The sequence below is a fragment of the Tachyglossus aculeatus genome, chromosome 9, assembly GCF_015852505.1.
Source record: "Tachyglossus aculeatus isolate mTacAcu1 chromosome 9, mTacAcu1.pri, whole genome shotgun sequence".
Classification (NCBI taxonomy): Eukaryota; Metazoa; Chordata; class Mammalia; order Monotremata; family Tachyglossidae; genus Tachyglossus; species Tachyglossus aculeatus.
Window position 1 is genome coordinate 58,713,537 of NC_052074.1, and position 23,646 is coordinate 58,737,182.

The following is a 23,646-nucleotide window of genomic DNA, read 5'->3' on the forward strand; positions in this document are numbered from 1 at the left end:
CAGCAGTACTGTACTAAGCGCTTGGGAAGTATAAGTCGTCAACATAGCCGTCCCGCACTAAGAGCACTGTACTAAGCGCTTGGGAAGTACAAGTCGTGCAACATAGATGCACTGTACTAAGCGCTTGGGAAGCACAAGTCGGCGACACAGCCGTACCGTACTAAGGGCACTGTACTAAGCGCTCGGAAAGTACAAGTCGGCAGCATAGCCGTACCGTAGTAAGGGCACTGTACTAAGCGCTTGGGAAGTACAAGTCGGCGACACAGCCGTACCGTACTAAGCGCTTGGGAAGTACAAGTCGGCAGCATAGCCGTACCGTACTAAGGGCACTGTACTGAGCGCTTGGGAAGTACAAGTCGGCAACACAGCTGTACTGTACTAAGCGCTTGGGGAGTACAAGTCGGCGACACAGCCGTACCGCACTAAGGGCACTGTACTAAGCGCTTGGGAAGAACAAGTCGGCAACATAGCTGTACTGTACTAAGCGCTTGGGAAGTACAAGTCGGCGACACAGCCGTACCGCACTAAGGGCACTGTACTAAGCGCTTGGGAAGAACAAGTCGGCGACATAGCTGTACTGTACTAAGCGCTTGGGAAGTACAAGTCGGCAACACAGCTGTACTGTACTAAGCGCTTGGGAAGTACAAGTCGGCGACACAGCTGTACCGTACTAAGCGCTTGGGAAGTACAAGTCGGCAACACAGCAGTACTGTACTAAGCGCTTGGGAAGTACAAGTCGGCGACACAGCCGTACCGTACTAAGGGCACTGTACTAAGCGCTCGGGAAGTACAAGTCGTGCAACATAGATGCACTGTACTAAGCGCTTGGGAAGTACAAGTCGGCGACACAGCCGTACCGTACTAAGGGCACTGTACTAAGCGCTTGGGAAGAACAAGTCGGCGACATAGCTGTACCGTACTAAGCGCTTGGGAAGTACAAGTCGGCAACACAGCTGTACTGTACTAAGCGCTTGGGAAGAACAAGTCGGCGACACAGCCGTACCGTACTAAGGGCACTGTACTAAGCGCTTGGGAAGAACAAGTCGGCAACACAGCTGTACTGTACTAAGCGCTTGGGAAGTACAAGTCGGCGACACAGCCGTACCGTAGTAAGAGCACTGTACTAAGCGCTTGGGAAGTACAAGTTGGCAACAAACCTGTACCGTACTAAGGGCACTGTACTAAGCGCTTGGGAAGTACATGTTGGCAACATACCTGTACTGTACTAAGGGCACTGTACTAAGCGCTTGGGAAGTACAAGCTGGCAACATACCTGTACCGTACTAAAAGAGCACTGTACTAAGCGCTTGGGAAGTACATGTTGGCAACAGAGCTGTACCGTACTAAAAGAGCACTGTACTAAGCGCTTGGGAAGTACATGTTGGCAACAGAGCTGTACTGTACTAAGAGCACTGTACTAAGCGCTTGGGAAGTACAAGTCGGTGACACAGCCGTACCGCGCTAAGAGCACTGTACTAAGCGCTCGGGAAGTACAAGCCGGCGACATAACTATACCGCACAAAGAGCAGTGTACTAAGCGCTCGGGAAGCACAAGCCGACGACACAGCCGTACCGCACTAAGAGCGCTGTACTAAGCGCACGAGGCTGTCCCCCGTGGGGCTCCCGGTCTTCACCCCCCCCCCCCCGCACCTTGGACGGATGAGGGAAACTGAGGCCCGGAGAAGTGACGCGCGGCTCGCCCACGGCCGCCGAGCAGAGGCGCGGTGGGCGGGATTCGAACCCACGACCTCGGCCTCTGGGCCCCCCCCGGCCCGGCTATTTCCTGAGCGTCAGCGGGGTGGGGCGGCGGCGGTCACGGGGAATTCCCCCCCCCCTCCTCGTTTCCTCGTGCGCGTGCGCGTGCGTGTGTGCGCGCGCGCCCCCCCCCCGGCGGCCCCCCGGGCGGGCGGCACCTGTTGCGACGGCGGCCCCGGCGACTCGACGTCCATCCTCCCGCCACGGGGACCCGACGGCCGCCGGGGGAGGGAGGGACGGACGGGACGGACGGGAGCCCCGCTCCTCTCCGCTCCTCTCCGCTCCGCTCCGCTCCCACACCGACGGCGGCGGCGGCGGCGGCGGCTCCCGGCTTCCCCGCCCAACCCCGATCGGGACGGGACGGGACGGGGAGGGGCGGGGCGGGAATGGGCGGGGCGGGGCGGGACGTCGAGCCGAGCCCGGCCGAGTCCGGCCGAACGCCGTCGAGCCCGGCCGAACGTCGCCGACTGCAGCCGAGCCCGGCCGAACGCCGCCGAGCTGAGCCGAGTCCGGCCGAACGTCGCCGACTGCAGCCGAGCCCGGCCGAACGCCGCCGAGCCGAGTCCGGCCGAACGTCGCCGACTGCAGCCGAGTCCGGCCGAACGTCACCGACTGCAGCCGAGTCCGGCCGAACGTCACCGACTGCAGCCGAACGTCGCCGACTCCCTTCAAGGCCCTGCTGAGAGCTCACCTCCTCCAGGAGGCCTTCCCAGACTGAGCCCCTTCTTTCCTCTCCCCCTCGTCCCCCTCTGCATCCCCCCCGTCTTACCTCCTTCCCTTCCCCACACCACCTGTATATATGTATATATGTTTGTACATATTTATTACTCTATTTATATTTATTTATCTTGTACATATCTATTCTATTTATTTAGTACTCTATTTATCTTACTTGTACATATCTATTCTATTTATTTAGTACTCTATTTATTTATGTATTTATCTTGTACATATCTATTCTATTTATTTAGTACTCTATGTATTTATTTATTTATCTTGTACATATCTATTCTATTTATTTAGTACTCTATGTATTTATTTATTTATCTTGTACATATCTATTCTATTTATTTAGTACTCTATTTATTTGTTTATGTATTTATCTTGTACATATCTATTCTATTTATTTAGTACTCTATGTATTTATTTATTTATCTTGTACATATCTATTCTATTTATTTAGTACTCTATGTATTTATTTATCTTGTACATATCTATTCTATTTATTTAGTACTCTATGTATTTATTTATTTATTTATTTATCTTGTACATATCTATTCTATTTATTTAGTACTCTATGTATTTCTTTATTTATTTATTTATCTTGTACATATCTATTCTATTTATTTAGTACTCTATGTATTTCTTTATTTATCTTGTACATATCTATTCTATTTATTTAGTACTCTATGTATTTATTTATTTATTTATTTATCTTGTACATATCTATTCTATTTATTTAGCACTCTATGTATTTATTTATTTATTTATTTATCTTGCACATATCTATTCTATCTATTTAGTACTCTATTTATCTTACTTGTACATATCTATTCTATTTATTTAGTACTCTGTGTATTTATTTATCTTGTACATATCTATTCTATTTATTTAGTGCTCTATTGATTTATTTATTTATCTTACTTGTACATATCTATTCTATTTACTTTATTTTGTCAGTACGCTTGGTTTTGTTGTCTGTCTCCCCCCTCTAGACTGTGAGCCCGCCGTTGGGTAGGGACCGTCTCTACGTGTTGCCGACTTGGACTTCCCAAGCGCTTAGTACAGTGCTCTGCACATAGTAAGCGCTTAACAAACACGGTTGATTGAGTAATTGATTTTATTTTGTCAGTATGCTTTGTTTTGTTGTCTGTCTCCCCCTTCTAGACTGTGAGCCCGTCGTTGGGTAGGGACTGTCTCTATAGGTTGCCAACTTGGACTTCCCAAGCGCTTAGTACAGTGCTCTGCACACAGTAAGCGCTCAATATATGCGATTGATTGATTGATTGATTGACTGACTCCCGCCGAGCTCCGCCGCCGAGCCGAGCCCGTCCGAACGACGCCGACTCGAGCCGAAAGCAGCCGAGCCGAGCCGCGGGGGGCGTGGCCTAGCCGACAGCCAATGAGAATCCCCTCCCACCTCCGGGGGCGTGGCCCAGCCGAGCGCCAACAAGGAGCCCCGCCCACCTCAGGGGCGTGGTGTAGCCGACAGCCAATCAGAATCCCCTCCCACCTCCGGGGGCGTGGCCTAGCCGAGGGCCAACAAGGCGCCCCGCCCACCTCATGGGCGTGGCCTATCAGACAGCCAATAAGAATCCCCTTCCATCTTCGGGGGGCGTGGCCTAGCCGAGCGCCAACAAGGCGCCCCGCCCACCCCGGGGCGTGGTCTACCCGACAGCCAATGAGAATCCCCTCCCACTTTCGGGGGGCGTGGCCTAGCGGAGGGGCCGAGTCGAGCCGAGTCCCGCCGAGGCCGGCCGAGCCGCCCCGCCCACCGAGGGGGGCGTGGCCCAGCGGACGCTCGCTGCGTGCTTACGTACGTGCGTGCGTGCGTCAAGGTGACCTCCCTTGGCCCTCCCTGGGCAGGTGAGCAGGTGCCCCCAACCGCTTCCCTTCCCCTCCCCCGGCCACCAAGTAGCCCGGCCTTGGGAGACGGAGGACGCGAGTTCTAATCCCCACCCTGCCACTTTTATCTGCTGGGTGACCTTGGGCAAGTCATTTCACTTCTCTGGGCCTCAGTTGCCTCATCTGTCAAATGGGGGTTCAAGACTGTGAGCCCCATGTACAGCACTCGTGGACATATAGTCCTTTTAATTTATATTAATGATGTGTAGAGATCTATAACTGCTTGTTTATACTGATAATAATAGTAATAATAATGGCATTTGTTAAGCACTTACTATGTACAATGCACTGTTCTAAGAGCTGGGGGGATACAAGGTGATCAGGTTGCCTCATGGGGGCTCACAGTCTTCATCCCCATTTTACAGATGAGGGAACTGAGGCCCAGAGAAGTGAAGTGACTTGCCCAAGGTCACACAGCAGACATGTGGCGGAGTTGGGATTCGACCCATGACCTCTGACTCCAAAGCCCGGGCTCTTTCCACTGAGCCACGCTGATGCCCGTTTACTTGTTTTGATGCCTGTCTCCCCCCTTCAATCAATCGTATTTATTGAGCGCTTACTGTGTGCAGAGCACTGTACTGAGCGCTTGGGAAGTACAAGTTAGCAACCTATAGAAACGGTCCGTACCCAACAGTGGGCTGACAGTCTGAAAAGGGGAGACAGAGAACAAAACCAAACATACTAACAAAATAATATAAATAGAATAGATATGTACAAGTAAAATAAGTAAATAGAGTAATAAATATGTACAAACATATATACATATATACAGTCCTTTTCATTTATATTAATGATGTGTATAGATCTATAACTGCATATTTATACTGATGCCCGTTTACTGGTTTTGATGCCTGTCTCCCCCCCTTCAATCAATCAGTCGTATTTATTGAGCGCTTACTGTGTGCAGAGCACTGTACTAAGCGCTTGGGAAGGACAAGTCGGCAACATATAGAGACGGTCCCTACCCAACAGTGGGCTCGCAGTCTAGAAGGGGGAGACAGAGAACAAAACCAAACATACTAACAAAATAAAATAAATAGAATAAATAATGATAATAAAAGCGCTTCCTATGTGCAAAGCACTGTTCCAAGCGCTGGGGGGGATACAAGGTGATCAGGTTGTCCCACGTGGGGCTCACAGTCATCATCCCCATTTTTACCGATGAGGTAACTGAGGCTCCGAGAAGTTAAGTGACTTGCCCAAGGTCACACAGCAGACATGTGGTGGAGCCGGGATTTGAACCCATGACCTTTGACTCCAAAGCCCGTGCTCTTTCCACTGAGCCACGCTGCTTCTCTGTAAATAGAATAAATAATGATAGTAAAAGCGCTTACTATGTGCAAAGCACTGTTCTAAGCACTGGGGGGATACAAGGTGATCAGGTTGTCCCACGTGGGGCTCACAGTCATCATCCCCATTTTTACAGATGAGGGACCTGAGGCTCCGAGAAGTTAAGTGACTTGCCCAAGGTCACACAGCAGACATGTGGTGGAGTGGGATTCGAACCCACGACCTCTGACTCCAAAGCCCGGGCTCTTTCCACTGAGCCACGCTGATGCCCGTTTACTTGTTTTGATGCCTGTCTCCCCCCATCAATCAATCAATCAATCGTATTTATTGAGTGCTTACTATGTGCAGAGCACTGTACTAAGCGCTTGGGAAGTCCAAGTTGGCAACATCTAGAGTCAGTCCCTCCCCAACAGTGGGCTCACAGTCTAGAAGGGGGAGACAGAGAACAAAACCAAACATACTAACAAAATAAAATAAATAGAATAGATATGTACAAGTAAAGTAAATAAATAAATAGAGTAATAAATATGTACAAACATATATACATATATACAGGTGCTTTTCATTTTTATTAATGATGTGTATGGATCTATAACTGCTTATTTATACTGATGCCTGTTTACTTTGATGCCTGTCTCCCCCCTTCTAGACTCTTAGCCCACTGTGGGCAGGGATTGTCTCTATTTGTTGTTGAATTGTACTTTCCAAGCACTTAGGACAATGTACCTGATTACCTTGTATCTACCCCCAGTGTTTAGAACAGTGCTTGGCACATAGTAAGCACTTAGTGCTTGGGGGAGCAGCGTGGCTCAGTGGAAAGAGCACGGGCTTTGCAGTCAGAGGTCATTCGTTCATTCATTCAATCGTATTTATTGAGCGCTTACTGTGTACAGAGCACTGTATTAAGCGCTCGGGAAGTACAAGTTGGCGACATAGAGAGACGGTCCCTACCCAACAGCGGGCTCACAGTCTAGAAGGGGGAGACAGACAACAAAACATAAACCAAATAAAATAAATAGAATAAGTATGTGCAAGTAAAATAAATAGAGTAATAAATATGTACAAACATATACACGTATATACAGGTCATGGGTTCAAATCCCGGCCCTGCCACTTGTCAGCTGTGTGACTTTGGGCAAGTCACTTCACTTCTCTGGGCCTCAGTCTGAAAATGGGGATTAAGACTGTGAGCCCCACCCCGCGTGGGACAACCTGATCACCTTGTAACCTCCCCAGCGCTTAGAACAGTGCTTTGCACATAGTAAGCGCTTAATAAATGCCGTCATTATTATTATTATTAACAAATGCCAATATTATGATTATTATTATCATTATGGTCCACTTGAGTCAGGCATCCGGACGTCTGCAGTGGGTCGCTCAGCTGGCCGAGGGAGGCGGCCGCCCCAGTGCCCGTCGCGCTGTCCAATTCCCCGCCGACAACCGGGCCGCCCGCCGGTGCCCGCCGCTGTGTTGGGCAAGGTGCTGTAATGAGCGGCAAGAAAGCAGACCCCCGGGTAGTCTGGTAGGCCCAGGTCTCGAAGCCATTAAGAAGAAGAAATATCGCCGAATATTCATCATAAGAGATGGGGAGCAGCGTGGCTCAATGGAAAGAGCACGGGCTTTGGAGTCGGAGGTCATGGGTTCAAATCCCGGCCCCACCACTTGTCAGCTGTGTGACTTTGGCCAAGTCGCTTCACTGGGCCTCAGTTACCTCATCTGTAAAATGGGGATGAAGACTGTGAGCCCCCTTGGGACAACCTGATCATCTTGTAGCCTCTCCAGAGCTTAGAACAGTTCTTTTGCACCTAGTAGGCGCTTAATAAATGCCATTATTATTATTGAGGGGAAGCTAAATAAATCCCCTCCCAGAGGCAAGTTTTGTCAGTCAGAAACAGAACAAAACTCAGATGCCCGAAGGGCCACCCAATCTATCACTGTAGCACCTACAAGAATTTTATAGAGTCAAGAGTCTCACAGAGACACCAGAGTCAGTATCATTTCAGGACGCAGCTCAGACAAGAATCTATTTGCTCGGTTTGTAATAAATTCCACTTGAGCGTGCCCTGAACAACATAACTTTCACATTAAGCAGCAGTATCTTTTGGTAGAAGTCCATCCGCCCAGTTACCGTGCGGTACATATTTTCATCGGGAGGAGGGGAGGCACGATAGGCGCTGGAGCGTGTCGAAGAAGCATAAACACCGGGGAGGAAGACAGATGGTTGTGGAGTAGGAGAAGAAAGCGTTGTATAGTAGTAAATAATTTAGAAAAGGGAATCTGAGGCGTTCAGTCACTGCAGGAATCCCTCAGCTCTTTACCGTCATCACCACCAACAGCATTTTCATTCATTCATTCAATCGTATTTATTGAGCGCTTACCGTGTGCAGAGCACTATACTAAGCGCTTGGGAAGTACAAGTCGGCAACATATAGAGACGGTCCCTACCCAACAGCGGGCTCACGGTCTCGAAGGGGAAGACAGACAACAAAACAAAACATATTAACAAAATAAAATTAATAGAATGGTAACTATGTACCCCAGTGTTCACTACGGTGCCGGTACAGTCAATCAATCGATCAATCATATTTATTGAGCGCTTACTGTGTGCAGAGCACTGTACTAAGCTCTTGGGAAGTACAAGTTGGCAACATATAGAGACGGTCCCTACCCGACAGTGGGCTCACAGTCTAGAAGGGGGAGACAGGGAACAAAACAAAACAGCATCTACTGAGGTTTCTAATTTGGGAGCACTGCACTGGGCGCTTGGAAACCGACAACAGAAATAACTAGCTCACCTCGCTACTCTCCTACTACAACCCAGCCCGCTTCCCTCTTATCATCATCATCATCATCATCAATCGTATTTATTGAGCGCTTACTATGTGCAGAGCACTGTACTCAGCGCTTGGGAAGTACAAATTGGCAACATATAGAGACAGTCCCTACCCAACAGTGGGCTCACAGTCTAAAAGTCTCTTCTAATACCAACCTTCTCATTGTGCCTCGATCTCGCCACCGACCCCGAGCCCACGTCCTGCCTCGCGCCTGGAACACCCTCCCTCCTTTAATCCGACAGGCAATTACTCTCCCCCCGCTTCAAAGCCTTATCGAAGGCATGTCTCCTCCAGGAGGCCTTCCCTGACTAAGCCCTCCTTTCCTCTTCTCCCACTCCCTTCTGCATCGCCCTGACTTGCTCCCTTTGTGGCTCAGTGGAAAGAGCCCGGGCTTTGGAGTCAGAAGTCGTGGGTTCAAATCCCAGGTCCACCACTTGTCAGCTGTGTGACCTTAGGCAAGTCACTTCACTTCTCTGGGCCTCAGTTCCCCCATCTGTAAAATGGGGATGAAGACTGTGAACCCCACGTGGGACAACCTGAGCACCTTGTATCCCTGCAGCGCTGAGAACAGTGCTTGGCACATAGTAAGCGCTTAACAAATACCATCATTATTATTATTATTATCCCCCACCGCCCGAGCCCGACAGCACTTATGTACGTACCTGTAAGTTATGTATTGATATTGTCTGTCTCCCCGCCCCTCAAGACTATAATCTCATTGTGGGCAGGGACTGTGTCTGTTTATTGTTGTATGGTCCTCTCCCAAGCGCTTAGTACAGTGCTCTGCACACAGTAAGCGCCCAATAATTTTGATTGAATGAAATTACCGATGAGTCTGGCCTTAAATAGTTCCCAACACCCTCTCTCCGGATAGTTCACTCTAGATTTCGGTCAGGCCGATGATCGCGAATTAGTTCTTCGTTATTCCCACTGAGTTCTCTCCTGCTCGAATCTAAACCCGATTCCTCTCGTTCGGTCCTCGGAGGATTTGGAGAACAATCAGTGAGCATCTTCCTGCCCAGGGCCCTGCATACACTGGAAGAGAGTTAATAAAGTCACTCCTTAACATTTTCTTCTCTCATCTAAACAGTCTTAAGCTCTTCATCTTTTCCTCAGAGGATTTGCTTTCCATCCCTTTTATAATCTGCGTTGCTCTTCTCTGGACCCCGTCCAGTTTCTCCACATCCTTTTTACGTTGCTCATCGTGTTTTTTAAATTGTATCTGTTAAACGCTTACAAAGTGCCAGGCACCGTGCTAAGGGCCGGGGTAGATACAAACTCATCAGGTCGGACGCAGTCCGTGTCCCACGTGGGGCTCGCGGTCTTAATCCCCGTTTTACAGACGAGGTAACTGAGGCTCAGAGAAGCGGAGTGACTTCCTCAAGGTCACGCAGCAGACTTGCGGCAGAGGCAGGATTAGAACCCAGGTCCTCCGACTCCCAAGCCTGTGCTCTTTCCACTTGGCCACGCATAATTGACCGTAATTACACTGTAAAGAGTCTGGTCAATGCAGAATAGACTGAGGGAGCGATTTCTTCACTCCTGCTTGCCCTACTCTTGCTTTACTGCATTCCAGAATTGCGTTTACTTTTCAAATACATTTCATTTCTGACTCATATTCAGCTCGCCTTTCTGGTTGTCTATCCAACTCTCTCCGATTATTCATTCATCCAGTTTCTTTTCTATCTGCTTCTTTGCGCCTCGGTTTCCCCATCTGTCAAATGGGAATTCAATACCTGTTGTCTCTCCCTCAAACTGTAAGCCCCAGGTGGGACTACTTCTGATCCGAGCGTCCTATACTTACCCAAGTGCTTTGCAGGGAGCATAGCACATGGTAAGCTCTAGCAAACACCACAGTGATTATTAGAACGGTTCATTCATAAAAGACTAAATTCCAAGGGCTCCTGGCCTGGAGTCCTTTAGATTAGAAGCTCGCTGGGGGCAGGGAATGTGTCTACCGACTCTGTTGTACTCTCCCAAGCGCTTAGTACAGTGCTGTGCACGCAGTAAGCGCTCAATAACTGTGATTGATTGATTGGAAGGTAGTTTGGGCCTGATGAGGGCCTTTGTAGTGCTTATAAAGTTATGGTGATGGGCTCAGGACTCCAAGGGACAGATGCTATACTGATGTCTCTCCCTTTTAGACTGTGAGCCCACTTTTGGGTAGGGACTGTCTCTATATGTTGCCAACTTGTACTTCCCAAGCGCTCAGTACAGTGCTGTGCACACAGTAAGCGCTCAATAAATATGATGGATTGATGTGCCGATGGAGGAGTATAAGAACCGAAAGAATCTAACACTGGCACGAATTCTATTTGATAACTCGTAAGCTTGTTGTGGGCAGGGAACGTGTCTACCAACTCTGTTATAGTGTAATCTCCCAAGTGCTTAGCACAGTGCTCCGCATAGAGTAAGCTTGCAACAGATCCCATTGATTGACTGATTAATTCATTCATTATGGAGGAAGTTGCTTGAGTGTCTGGTTAGCTAATTTGTACCTGAGGCACATTCGATCCAGGGAGTAAGTTGAACTTCAAGACAGTGGAATCCCCGCAGATTGTCATTTTAATTCCAGAGCCCACCGCCTACCCAACTTCTCGCTGTGTGCACCTTCCCAGGCAAGCTATTGATCCTTCCCGGGGCAAGTCTGAGCTTGTGAGGGGCTCCTCTCCTAAGGAACTAGCAGGGCCCCGCAGGGGATTGCCGCTGATGATTAGAGGGGACTGATCATGAATTTAGAAGCTCCCCGTATTCTCAGTGCACCAGTGCCTTACACTTCATCATCAGTCGTATTTATTGAGCGCTTACTGTGTGCAGAGCACTGTACTGAGTGCTTGGGAAGTACAAGTTGGCAACATATAGAGACAGTCCCTACCCAACAGTGGGCTCACAGTCTAAAAGGGGCTCACAGTTACACTTGCCAATTACATTTTAACTGCCACCCCAGCTTTGTGAATCATCCCTTTTAAATCTGGCCGATTGCAGCCGGCAGAATGTGGGGAGCCGATGGTCTAGCAGGAATAAAGGCTAACGGGCCTTTGTCCGGCTTTGTTCAGTGTAATGGGAGGGTCTCCTGGGCGGGGATTTTACTTTAAACACTTAAAATGTGCCAGGCACTATAGTAAGCACTGGGGTAGGCACAAGCTAATCAGTTTGGACCCGATCCTTGTCCCACCTGGGGCTCACAGTCGTCACCCGTATTGGTCCCTAAGAGGTCAGAGGGCCTGGGAAAGTCGAGGAGTGAAATCCTATTATCACAATTAGAGGGAACGGCTTTAAAGGCAGAGGATCCATCCCTGAATCTCCCCCGCCGCCACCACCACCGGCCCCTGGCCCAATGTTGATCCCTGGCAGGCTCCCCGACAGGGGCCCTCCCACCCGATGGAAACTGAGCCAGAATTGGCACGAGAAGCAGCCTGGTTTAGTGGCTAGAGGCCGGGACCAGGAGTCAGAAGGACCTGGGTTCTAATTCTGGCCCTGCCACTTGTCTGTTGTGCGACCTTGGGCAAGTTACTTCACTTCCCTGTGCCTCAGTTACCTCATCTGTAAAATCAATCAATCGTATTTATTGAGCGCTTACTGTGTGCGCTCAATAAAATGGGGATTAAGTCCAACCCGATTAGCTTGTATCTACCCCAGCGCTTAGTACAGCGCCTGGCATTGTATGGTAAGCGCTTAACAAATAATAATAATAATAATAATAATAATAATAATAATGGCATTTGTTAAGCACTTACTATGTGCAAAGCACTGTTCTAAGCCCTGGGGAGGTTACAAGGTGATCAGGTTGTCCTACGGGGGGCTCACAGTCTTAATCCCCATTTTACAGATGAGATAGCTGAGGCCCAGAGAAGTGAAGTGACTTGCCCAAAGTCACCCAGCTGACAAGTGGCAAAGTCGGGATTGTGAGCCCACTGTTGGGTAGGGACCGTCTCTATATGTTGCCAACTTGTACTTCCCAAGCCCTTAGTACAGTGCTCTGCACACAGTAAGCGCTCAATAAATACGATTGAATGAATGAATGAATGAATTTGAACCCATAACCTCTGACTCCAAAGCCTGTGCTCTTTCCATTGAGCCACGCTGTTTCTCTATCATTTTTAATACTGTTAAAAAAAAATTGGATGTGATGGACAGGGACTAGGGTGGCATTTACAGTGACTGGATGTCCCAAAATGGTTGAGACCGTCAGTGTGTTCAGATTTCCCTCCCACCACCCACTGAGGTAATAATAATAATTATGGTATGTATTAAGTGCTCACCAAGTATCAAACCCTTTGCTAAGCACTCCGGGGCTCACCGTCTAATAAGTAGGGAGAGCAGATATCAGGGTAGATAACATTTCCCCATTTTATAGATGGGGAACCTGAGGCCCAGACCGGTTGACTGACTGGCCCAAAGGCACAGAGGGGGCCAGTGGCAAGTCAGGACTAGAAAGAATCCCGGGCTTTCAGCCAGGGTAGCAGGAAAAGACCCCTCAGGCTTGGGAGATATCGAGATAGGGGGTCTCTGCCTCACTTCTTTTTTATACTTTTTTAAAAAAATGGCATTTGTTAAGCACTTCCTAGGTGCCAGGCACTGTACTAAGCACTGGGGGAGATATCAATTAATCAGGTCGGGCACAGTCCCTGTCCCACATGGGCCTCGCGGTCTTAATCTCCATTTTACAGATGACCTAACTGAGGCACAGTGAAGTTAAGTTGACTTGCCCAACTTCTGTTCTCTTTCCCTTTACCCTCACCTCATTCCCACTTTCTCCCTTGCCCCTACTCCATTTCCACCTCTCCCCGTCCTTTTCCCCCCTCTCTGGCCCGGCCCCCACCTGCCCAAGGTGACCGGAGTAATCTGGGCTGCTGCGGACCTACGGCTCTAGCGAGCGGCACACCCCGGTTATATGCCCTTGCCCCAGAGCAGCTGATATGGGAAGCCATAATGCTAACAATAAAAATCATAATCAGGGTAATATTAATGATAATAATTGTGGTATTTGCCAAGTACTCGCCTAGGGCCAAGCCCTGTACTAAGCACTGGGGTAGATGCAAGATAAGCCGGTCGGGCACAGTCCACATCCGACACAGGACTCAAGGTCTAAGGGGGAATGAAAGCAGACGGACCCCGCTTCAGCCCAAAGAGGCCAGGGGTTGAGCCCGGCCCTACTTAGGCTTATTAACTTCTCTGTGCCTCTGTTACCTCATCTGTAAAATGGGGATTAAGACTACGAGCCCCTGTGGGACAACCTTATCACCTTGTAACTTCCCCAGTGCTTAGAACAGTGCTTTGCACATGGTAAGCGCTTAATAAATGCCATCACCATTATTGTTATTATTTGAACTCAATCTTCACTTGGATTTTATTCACGATTCCTACTCTGATGAGTACTACAGCTCCGCCTTTCCTTTGCGGTGGCTGCACTTAACACGCCTTAGAAATGGGAACTAGCAACCCAAAGAAATTCCGTGAGCTGGTCGCCGTCGGCCCCAGGGAGGCGAAGGAAGTTCGGAATCCCAACGGTCAACTGGCGGGAATGACTGAGTGCCCGGCTGTTTGGTGCCCAGGCCCCGATTGGACTTTACCCCTCCCTTCCCGAGCATCCCTGCTTGTGTTTACAGATAGTCCAGCACCCCAGCTCTCAGCAGCCCACATTTTTCCACACTCAGTAATTAATTCCCTAAAGGGCTTTCTTCCTCAGGGAGGTTTTCCAGTAAACAAATACGCACAGTTACAGCCAATGACTTGAGAAAGGCAGCGAGTGGCCTCAGGCCTTTTGGCGGACACTGCTTTGGCACAACCGATCACATCACCCTTCTTCTGCTTTTTGAAGAAAAGTCTGATTATGTGTTAGAAGCGCGCTGACCTTTAACCACCCTTGCTCTTCTTCACTGAAAACGTGAATCTGGCTCTGGCAGTTTCATGCCAAATGAAGACCAAAGACCGAACTAGCGGGATATCAGTGCTGGAAGTAGGAAGCCAAATGGAGGTCTCTGTTTTTAGGTTGTCCCCGGGGGAAACAGATTAGGAAGTTCACAATATAGGGAGAAAGGGGGTACTACTGAAATATATATATAGAAAATGGGAAACCCAGAAAAAGAAAACAAAAGTTTTAATCATGTCCCTGACATTAATACTTATCCAATTCCAATTGAGAGTCCTCTGGAAATAGAGAGAGAAAGAAATATCCACCACTAGGGTCTCAGTTTCCTTATCTGTAAAATGGGGGAAAAGATACCTGTTCTCCCTACAACTTGGACTGTGAGCCCCATGAAGCACTCTGTATGATCTGTTTGTCCTTAATCTATCTCAGTGCCCAGCCCAATGCCCTTAGTAGGCACTGAATAAATACCATTATCGTATTAACCCAAGTAGATTTATTACTTTCATACGTTTGAATGCCTCACCTAACTTAGACCAATGCTCTTATCAGCAAATGGCTGACCCGCAGTGACTTTCCTGTTGCTGATGGAGGCCGTGAAGGGATGGACAAGGGGCGGTGAAGACGCTTATCTCAACGGGAAGCACGTCATGACCTGTGAGCTTCATTGGACCATGCAGCAAAAGTCACTGCACTGCCGGGTAACTTCCCCTTCTTCTCCTCTCTGGAATCAGCACACAGACTTCCCAAATCTCTCAGTTAACACGCTGATCAAGCAGTGGTCTTCGCTGAGTGCTTACTGTGTGCAGAGCATTATAGGAAGGGCTCAGAAGGGCATTATACAACAGGGTTGGGAGACGTGTTCCCCGCCCATAAGGAGCTTACACTCTAGAGGGGGAGACAGACCTCAATATAAAGAAATAAATTCCGGATATGTACATACGTGCTGTGGGGCTGAGGGTGGGGTGAATACCGAGTACTGAAAGGGGACAGATCCAAGTGCATAGGCAACGCAGGAGGGAGAGGGAGCAGGAGGGAAGAGGGTTTAAACAGGGAAGACCTCTTGGAGGAGATGTGATTTTTTAAATAAGGCTTTGGAGATGGTGAGCGTGGTGGCCTTTCAGATATAAAGTGGGAGAGAGTTCCACACCAGAGGCAGGATGTGGATGTGGGGTCCACTAGTCTTTTTATCTGCCCCTGGGGGGGATATTCACTTAGAAGATCAAACCCACTTCAAACCCAGACAGAAATCTCTTGGTGGCTATCTCCTAAACCCTTCCATAACTCAGCTCAACCCTCTACCTTCCTGCAATGACCCTCTTTCTGCCTTCCTGCTGGCGCTACAGAAACCAGTTCTAAAACCCCACAACCTTACCTCTCCTTTGGCCCTGCTTTGCTGGTTCCCCACAGGAACTATGAACCAAAAGCATACAGAAAAAGAACAACTTAGTAAATGAAAAACTTATAAAACGGTTGGCCCTGCCAATGGAGTCAAAATAGGGAGGCGAGGGCAGGGGATTGGGAGATTTGCCAGAAAGTTCACTGCTCTGTTAGTGAAGGTTGTGTGTCCACCCTTCCTAATAATAATGATGGTGTTTGTTAAGCGCTTACTGTGTGCCAAGCACTCTTGTAAGCGCTGGAGTAAGCACAGAGTAATCAGGTTGTCTGTCCCATGTGGGGCTCACAGTTTTAATCCCCATTTTACAGATGAGGCAACTGAGGCACAGGGAAATTAAGTTGCTTGCCCAAGGTCACACAGCGGACAGAGCCAAGATTAGAACCCACATCCTCTGATTTCTAAGTCTGTGGCTTTTCCACTTAGCCACGCTGCTTCTCCTATACTGGGAACCATTAGAAACCACTGGGTTTGTTGTGGGCTGGGAATGTGTCTACCAACTCTGTTGTATTTTGCTCTCCCAAGTGCTCAGGACAGTGATCTGCACACAGTAAGCACCCAATAAATCCCACTGATTGATTGACTAACTGATGATTTAAAGAAAGAAAATGGCACAGAACCTGGGTGTCCGGTATTTGCCGAGGTACGTATGTGTGGTCTATTTGTTCACAGCTCCAGAAGGTCTGGAAAAAGGAAGGGCCTAGGAGTCAGAAAAGACCTGGGTTCTAATCCCAGCTCTGCCGCCTGTCTGCTGTGGGACCTTGGGCCAGTCACTTCACCTCTCTGTGCCTCAGTGTCCTCATCTGTAAAATGGGAATTAAGAATGTGAGCCCCATGTAGGACAGGGACCGTGTCCGTTCCGATTATCTTGTATCTACCCCAGCACTTAGTACAGTGCCTGGAACTTAGTAAGTAACAATTATTATTAAGGTCATGGGCCAAACCTTAGTTTTGTGGTTTCTGAAAGAGTCCGTGGACCAAAATAACTATGAGTAGATTAATCAGCATCAAACTCACTATCCTGACGTACTTATTAACCACCCATCATGTACGAAACACTCTACCCGGCCGTGGTGAGGAAAAAGAGTATTAATAAATAATGATAATAATAATCGTGGTAGTTGTTAAGCGCTTATTACATTCCAAGCACGGTACTAAGCGCTGGGGTAGATACAAGATGATCAGGCGGGATTATCCCAGTCTAAAGAGAATGCGCATTCCACCTCCCCTTCCCCCCTTCCCAACATCCTCAAAGGATTTACAATCTAAGGAGGAAGTCGATGAACATAAAAACACTTTGGCAACTATTGACCATGCAGAACTTGAACAGGAAGAACAACATGAAAAGGGGAAGTACTGTAGAAGCCTCTTGTAGTGGGCTGGGTAACCCCACCCCATTGTAAAGTGGTTCCATAACAGTCGGGAGAAAATGGCTTTTTCTCCAAGTGGCAGTTTAGTCTCCGTTCTGTCAATTCGCTGGGGAAGTGGCCTCTTCTGTCCTTCCTTCCTAGTCATCCCCTCCTCCCATGTCCCGAGGCTTTCCTTGCCTCCTTCTGAACTCTCCCCACTGTCTTCCTGGCCTCTCTTGTCCCTCTCTATTCTACCTTCTGCTTTATCCAGACAGCCTTGGCCGTGTAGGTGTGAAGTACACGGCATCCCACTCCAGTCTTTTCCCTCTCCCATGCGTAGGTCGCTCGGCTTCCTGGATCGTTTTTCTAACGCGTTATTCTGCGAACGTCTCTTTACTCCTCAAAAAAACCTCCAGCGGTGACCCCTTCTTCTCTGCGTCGAGCAGAAACGCCTGACCTTGGGCTTTAAAGCACTGCGATGGCTCTGTCCCTCCCTCTTACCTTTCCTTTGGCGTCTCCTGTTCTCCATTCCATCGAAGCTCCCCTTCTCACTGTTCCCTGCTTTTCACTCTCCTGCTCCTGCCCCTAGGCTCAAGCCCTTTCCCCCCTGCCTGGAATTCCTTCCCCTTCATATTCACCAAACCACAGCTTTCCCCACCTCAAAGCCGTTGTGAAACCAGATCTCCTCCCGTGACCTTCCTCAATTAAGTTCTGATTTCCCCAGGTTACCTGCACCAACCGTCATTTCAGCACTTCGGTGCCACCCAGGCACTTGTATATTAATAATGATGGCATTTACTAAGCGCTTACTATGTGCAAAGCACTGTTCTAAGCACTGGGGAGGTTACAAGGTGATCGGGTTGTCCCACGGGGGGCTCACAATCTTAATCTCCATTTTACCGATGAGGTAACTGAGGCCCAGAGAAGTTGAGTGACTTGCCCAAAGTCACACAGCTGACAATTGGTGGAGCCAGGATTTGAACCCATGAACTCTGATTCCAAAGCCCGGGCTCTTTCCACTGAGCCATGCTGCTTCTCCAACTCATAGACAAGTTTGTGTGCTAAGGATCTCTCCTTGAGGAATGGATTAAACTTCACAGACCAAGTAATATTACCTCTTCATCCATCAGTTGTATTTATTGAGTGCTTACTGTGTGCAAAGCACTGTACTAAGCACTTGAGAGAATGCAGTATAACAGAGTTGGTAAACTCGTTGTCAAGTTTGTGTGCTAAGTATCTATCCAGGACTGATTAAATGTATATTCACGACAACTCTGTAGCACTGATGTATTGGAAAGGGCTTGGGGCTGGGAGGCCGGAGTTCTGGGTTCTAGCCCCACCTCTGCCACTTTAGGCCGCTTAACTTCATCATCATCAATCGTATTTATTGAGCGCTTACTATGGGCAGAGCACTGTACTAAGCGCTTGGGAAGTACAAATTGGCAACTTCTCTCAGCCTCAGTTACCTGGTCTGGAAAGTGGGGATAAAGTACCTGCTTTACCTTCCTCCTGTGAGCCCCATGTGGATCAGGAGCTGGGTCCAATCTGATTTATCTTGTATCTACCTTGGTGCTTACTATATAATGATTGGCGCCTAGTAAGTATTTAATAAAGACCATCGTTATTATCTTCCCCGTCCTATTTCTTAAAACTGGGAGGTGAGTTGCCAGGGGGTGGAGGAGAACAGCTAGGGAGGGATGGAAGGCAGGGATGGGTTAGCTTCATTCATTCAATAGTATTTATTAAGTGCTTACTGTGTGCAGAGCACTGTACTAAGCGCTTGAGAAGTACAGGTTGGCAACATCTAGAGACGGTCCTTACCCAACAGCGGGCTTACAGTCTAGAAGGCTGCTTGTTAAGTTAGCTGCTTGTAGCTCTACCGGAAAGAAGTTCACATGCTTAGGCACGGATTGTTGTCTGTCAGGTCAGGTCAGTTGTTTCGTACTCTCCCCAGTACTTAGCACAGCGCTAAGGCACACAGTAAGCGCTCAGCAAATACAAAGGTTGCCGGAGGTTGTTGGGTTGATATGACTCAAGTTGTTGAGAATGAATCATGGAAGACTTTGCTGGAGGTGGTGGGATTTGGGGAGGGCTTTGATGGGGGGGAAGGCCGAAGTCTGGTGGATTTGGGGGGAAAAGGAGCCTCAAGTTGGGGAACGTTGAGAAGAAGTCATAGGCAGGCAAGTTGAGAGTGGGTACAGAAAACGGAGCTGCAAACTTGGTCAATCAATCAATCAATGGTATTTATTGAATTCTTACTATGAGCAGAGCACTGTACTAAGTGCTTGGGAGAGTACAGTACAATAGAATTAGCCAATACGTTTCCTGCCCACTCGATGTAGGGAAGGAGATTGTTGTCAGCAAATATCACTCTCTCTCTGCCATATGGAGAGGGGAGGGAAAGGGAAGGGGAGGAAGAGAAGGAAGCAGCATAGGCTAGTGGATAGAGCACGGGCTTGGGAGTCAGAAGGACCCGAGTTCTAATCCTGACTCCACTATTGGCTGGGTGACCTTAGGCATATCACGTCACTTCTCGGAACCTTGGTTCTCTCATCTGGAAAATGAAGATTATGACTGTGAGCCCCATGTAGGACAGGGGACTGTGTCAATCAATCAATCAATCATATTTATTGAGAGCTTACTGTGTGCAGAGCACTGTACTAAGCACTTGGGAAGTACAAGTTGGCAACATATAGAGACAGTCCCTACCCAGCAGTGGGCTCAGAGTCTGAAAGGGGGAGACAGAGAACAAAACCAAACATACTAACAAAATAAAATAAATAGAATAAATAAATTCTGTCCAACCTGATTAGCTCGTATCTACCCCAGTGCTTAATACAGTACCTGGCACATAGTAAGCACTTGACAAATACTATATATATATATATATATATATATATATATATATAGTATATACTTTATATATATGTAATATATACTTTATATATATATATATGTAGTATATGCTTTATATATATAAAAAGAGGCAGGAGGAAGTGTGGGGTGAAGAGTGCCTCGTGCAGCCTTGTACAGAGCTGGGGCCACTGGGGCCATTCAAATGGGCAAGTCTGGGGCACATACCTCAGATTCTGCCACCTGGGCGGTGATAGTAGACATGGTGGCACCCGAGGGGAGGCCCTCTCCTCTCCTCTTCCTCTCTTTCCCTTTTCCCCCTGCTCCCCTTTCATTCCCCCTTTCTCCACTGTCCATCCCATTTTTCCTGTAATTATTCCTATTACTGTGGTGTTTGTTAAGCACTTGCCTGGTGTGAAGTACTGTTCTAAGCGCTGGGGTAGATACAAGTTAATCAGGTCAGACACAGTCCCTGGCTCACAGTCTAAGTAGGAGGGAGAAGAGGCATTGAATCCCCATTTTCCAGATGAGGGAACTGAAGCAGAGAGAAGTGGCCCACCCCAAGTCCCCCAGCAGACAACGGGCAGAGTCAGGATTAGAACCCAGGCCTCCTGACTCCCAGCCACGTGCTCTTTACACTAGATCATGCTGCTTGTCGAGCCTTCTTTCCTATTCCCTTTTCTCTACTTCCCTCTCCTTTCCCCCTTCCTCCTTGGCCATTTCTCCCTCCCAACTCTGTTCCTTCCATCCAGGCCTCATCCTGTCTGACTGAGGGAAAGGAATTTTAGGTCAGCAGAGTGACCCGGTTGGGCGCGGGCAGGGGGAAAGGAGAGGGAAGAGAATTGAGGAGAAGTCTTTGTTAACTTGGAAGACCCAAGCCCATTTCACATCAGGTCTAACTGCATTATATACAAAATAATAATAATAATGGTATTTGTTAAGCGCTTACTGTGTGTGAAACGCCGTTCTAAGCGCTTGGGGGGATACAAGGTGATCAGGGTGTCCCACACGGGGCTCACAGTCTTAATCCCCATTTTACAGATGAGGTAACTGAGGCACAGAAAAGTTAAGTGGCTTGCCCAAGGTCACACAGCTGACAAGTGGCGGAGCCTGGATTCAAACCCATGACCTCTGACTCCCAAGCCGCGCTCTTTCCACTGAGCCACGCTGGCACGTGTCCGTCTCACGTCAGAAAAAGGGCCGGTCGAGCAGGCGCTTGATCTGCCCTGTCTGGGTCACCCAGTCGGACCCATGGGCCCGGAAGTTTTTCATTTGGCCAGCGTCCGTTCACCAGCCATCCACTCGACTCTCCGTCCGTTTAAGCTGCACGGACCCAGACGGGGAAACTACAACCCAAGAGCAGGGACTGCAGTGCAGTTAGGAAAAAAATTCTCCTGCGGTCGGTTGTTCACAAATCCATTTCCCAGGAGCCTTAGTCATTCGTTCAGTGCCTGAGTTGTCCTTTTTCATGTCATACGATGATCCAAGTCGTTGAGGCATCCTAAGGCTCCTTGTGGGCAGGGAATGGCACTACCAACTCTGTTATGTCATACTCTCCCAAGCGCTCAGTACAGTGCTCTGCAATGAATCAATCTTACTGTGTGCAGACAGCATTGTTTTAAGTGCTTGGTAGAGGTCGATCCAACAGTATTAGTGGACATGTTCCCCGCCCATAATCAATCAATCAATCAATCAATCGTATTTATTGAGCGCTTACTGTGTGCAGAACACTGTACTAAGCGCTTGGGAAGTACAAGTTGGCAACATATAGAGACGGTCCCTACCCAACAGTGGGTTCACAGTCTAAAAGGGGGAGACAATAATGAGCTTCCGGTCTAGAGGACGAGCTTCCAGTCTAGTAAGCACAGTAAGCGCTCAATAAATACCATCGATCGGAGGATTGATATGGCTCTTATGGCCTCGTTTTACGGAGACCGGCCAGTGAGCATGGGTCGCCAACTTCTTGGCCTTGGGAGAACATATTGATGAAGACATCCAGTGGCCCTGCCCTCTGAGAGTTTGCGGTCTAGTAAGGGTGACCAAATCAGTGCTGCCCTGAGGAATCCCATCATCATCATCATCAATCGTATTTATTGAGCGCTTACTATGTGCAGAGCACTGTACTAAGCACTTGGGAAGTACAAATTGGCAACATATAGAGACAGTCCCTACCCAACAGTGGGCTCACAGTCTAAAAGGGGGAGACAGAGAACAAAACCAAACATACAAACAAAATAAAATAAATAGAATAGATATGTACAAGTAAAATAAATAAATAAATAGAGTAATAAATATGTACAAACATATATACATATATACAGGTGCTGTGGGGAAGGGAAGGAGGTAAGATGGGGGGGATGGAGGGGGTGGCGAGGGGGAGAGGAAGGAAGGGGCTCAGTCTGGGAAGGCCTTCTGGAGGAGGTGAGCTCTCAGTAGGGCCTTGTATTGGGTGGTGATCATGCCTCCCCTCCTAGGAATGGAAAGACAGGATGGCACCCACCAATCAATCAATCAATCAATCGTATTTATTGAGCACTTACTGTGTGCAGAGCACTGTACTAAGCGCTTGGGAAGGACAAGGTGGCAACATATAGAGATGGTCCCTACCCAACAGTGGGCTCACAGTCTAGAAGGGGGAGACAGAAAACAAAACAAAACATATTAACAAAATAAAATAAATAGAATAGATACATGCAAGTAAAATAAATAAATAAATAGAGTAATAAATATGTACAAACATATATACAGGTCTGTCACTCTGTGGAACTGAGCTGGGAGCTGGCGGGTGGCTAGCAAGTAGGTCGGGAGCAGCCACATCCCAGTGGACCGGACGTTTCCCGGGACGGGGCGGTCTCGAAGGAAGGGGCAGCGGCGGGTGGGCCTCGATCCGGGGGAAAAACGAATACAGACAGACAAACAATTCCTTGGCAGAAAGTCCAAAGTGTGTACATTCCGGGGGCTTCTGGTGACAGCAGGATTTGTCACTGTCTGTCACCACGCAAAAAGAAGGAACTGAGGCTCTAGGAGAGGGTGTCTTGCTAATCTGCTTCAGAATCTCTTCTCCTTAGCACTTCTCTATTCCTAATTGGCACGTGTCAGTGGCAGGCCAAACTATTTTTGACAAAAGCAAACTACGGCAAAGCTTGGGAGGGAATTAGGAATTAAGAGATGGTCCAGTGGCCTCCTCCTCCTCCTCCTTCTCCTCACAGAGAAGCAGCGTGGCTCAGTGGAAGGAGCGTGGGCTTTGGAGTCAGAGGTCGTGGGTTCCAATCCCGACTCCGCCAATTGTCAGCTGTGTAACTTCGGGCAAGTCACTCAACTTCTCTGTGCTTCAGTTCCCTCATCTGTAAAATGGGGATGAAGACTGTGAGCCCCACGTGGGACAACCTGATCACCCTGTATCCCCACCGCGCTTAGAACAGTGCTTTACACATAGTAAGCACTTAACAAATACCATCCTCACCATTATTATTATTATTATCATCAGTATTGGCTGAAATCTTACTGTATTCAGGACACTGTACTGAGTGCCTAATCAGTGAAGAGCACTGTACTGGGTATGTAATGTACGCAAAGGCCTGTAATGGGTGTCTCTTGTTCACAGAGCACTGGATTGGGTGACCACCTGGAGAAGCAGCGTGGCTAGTGGAAAGAGCGTGGTCTTGGGAGTCAGAG

The 23,646-nt window shown here is 48.4% G+C and overlaps 1 protein-coding gene and 1 long non-coding RNA gene across 2 annotated transcripts in view; one reads left to right on the forward strand and one right to left on the reverse strand.

Moving 5' to 3' along the window:
- NFE2L2 (nuclear factor, erythroid 2 like 2) overlaps positions 1-2,014 on the reverse strand; it is a 49,658-nt gene extending 47,644 nt beyond the window's left edge. The window contains exon 1 of the mRNA XM_038751621.1: positions 1,914-2,014. Within this exon, the coding sequence (XP_038607549.1) occupies positions 1,914-1,949 (36 nt within the window). The 5' untranslated portion in view covers positions 1,950-2,014. The remainder of the gene's footprint in view (positions 1-1,913) is intronic.
- Positions 2,015-14,116: 12,102 nt separating this feature from the next.
- Positions 14,117-23,614, forward strand: LOC119932371. The gene is made up of 3 exons (XR_005452306.1): positions 14,117-14,481; positions 14,926-15,074; positions 23,576-23,614. It is a non-coding gene; the product is annotated as an uncharacterized LOC119932371 (long non-coding RNA).
- Positions 23,615-23,646: the final 32 nt, after the last annotated feature.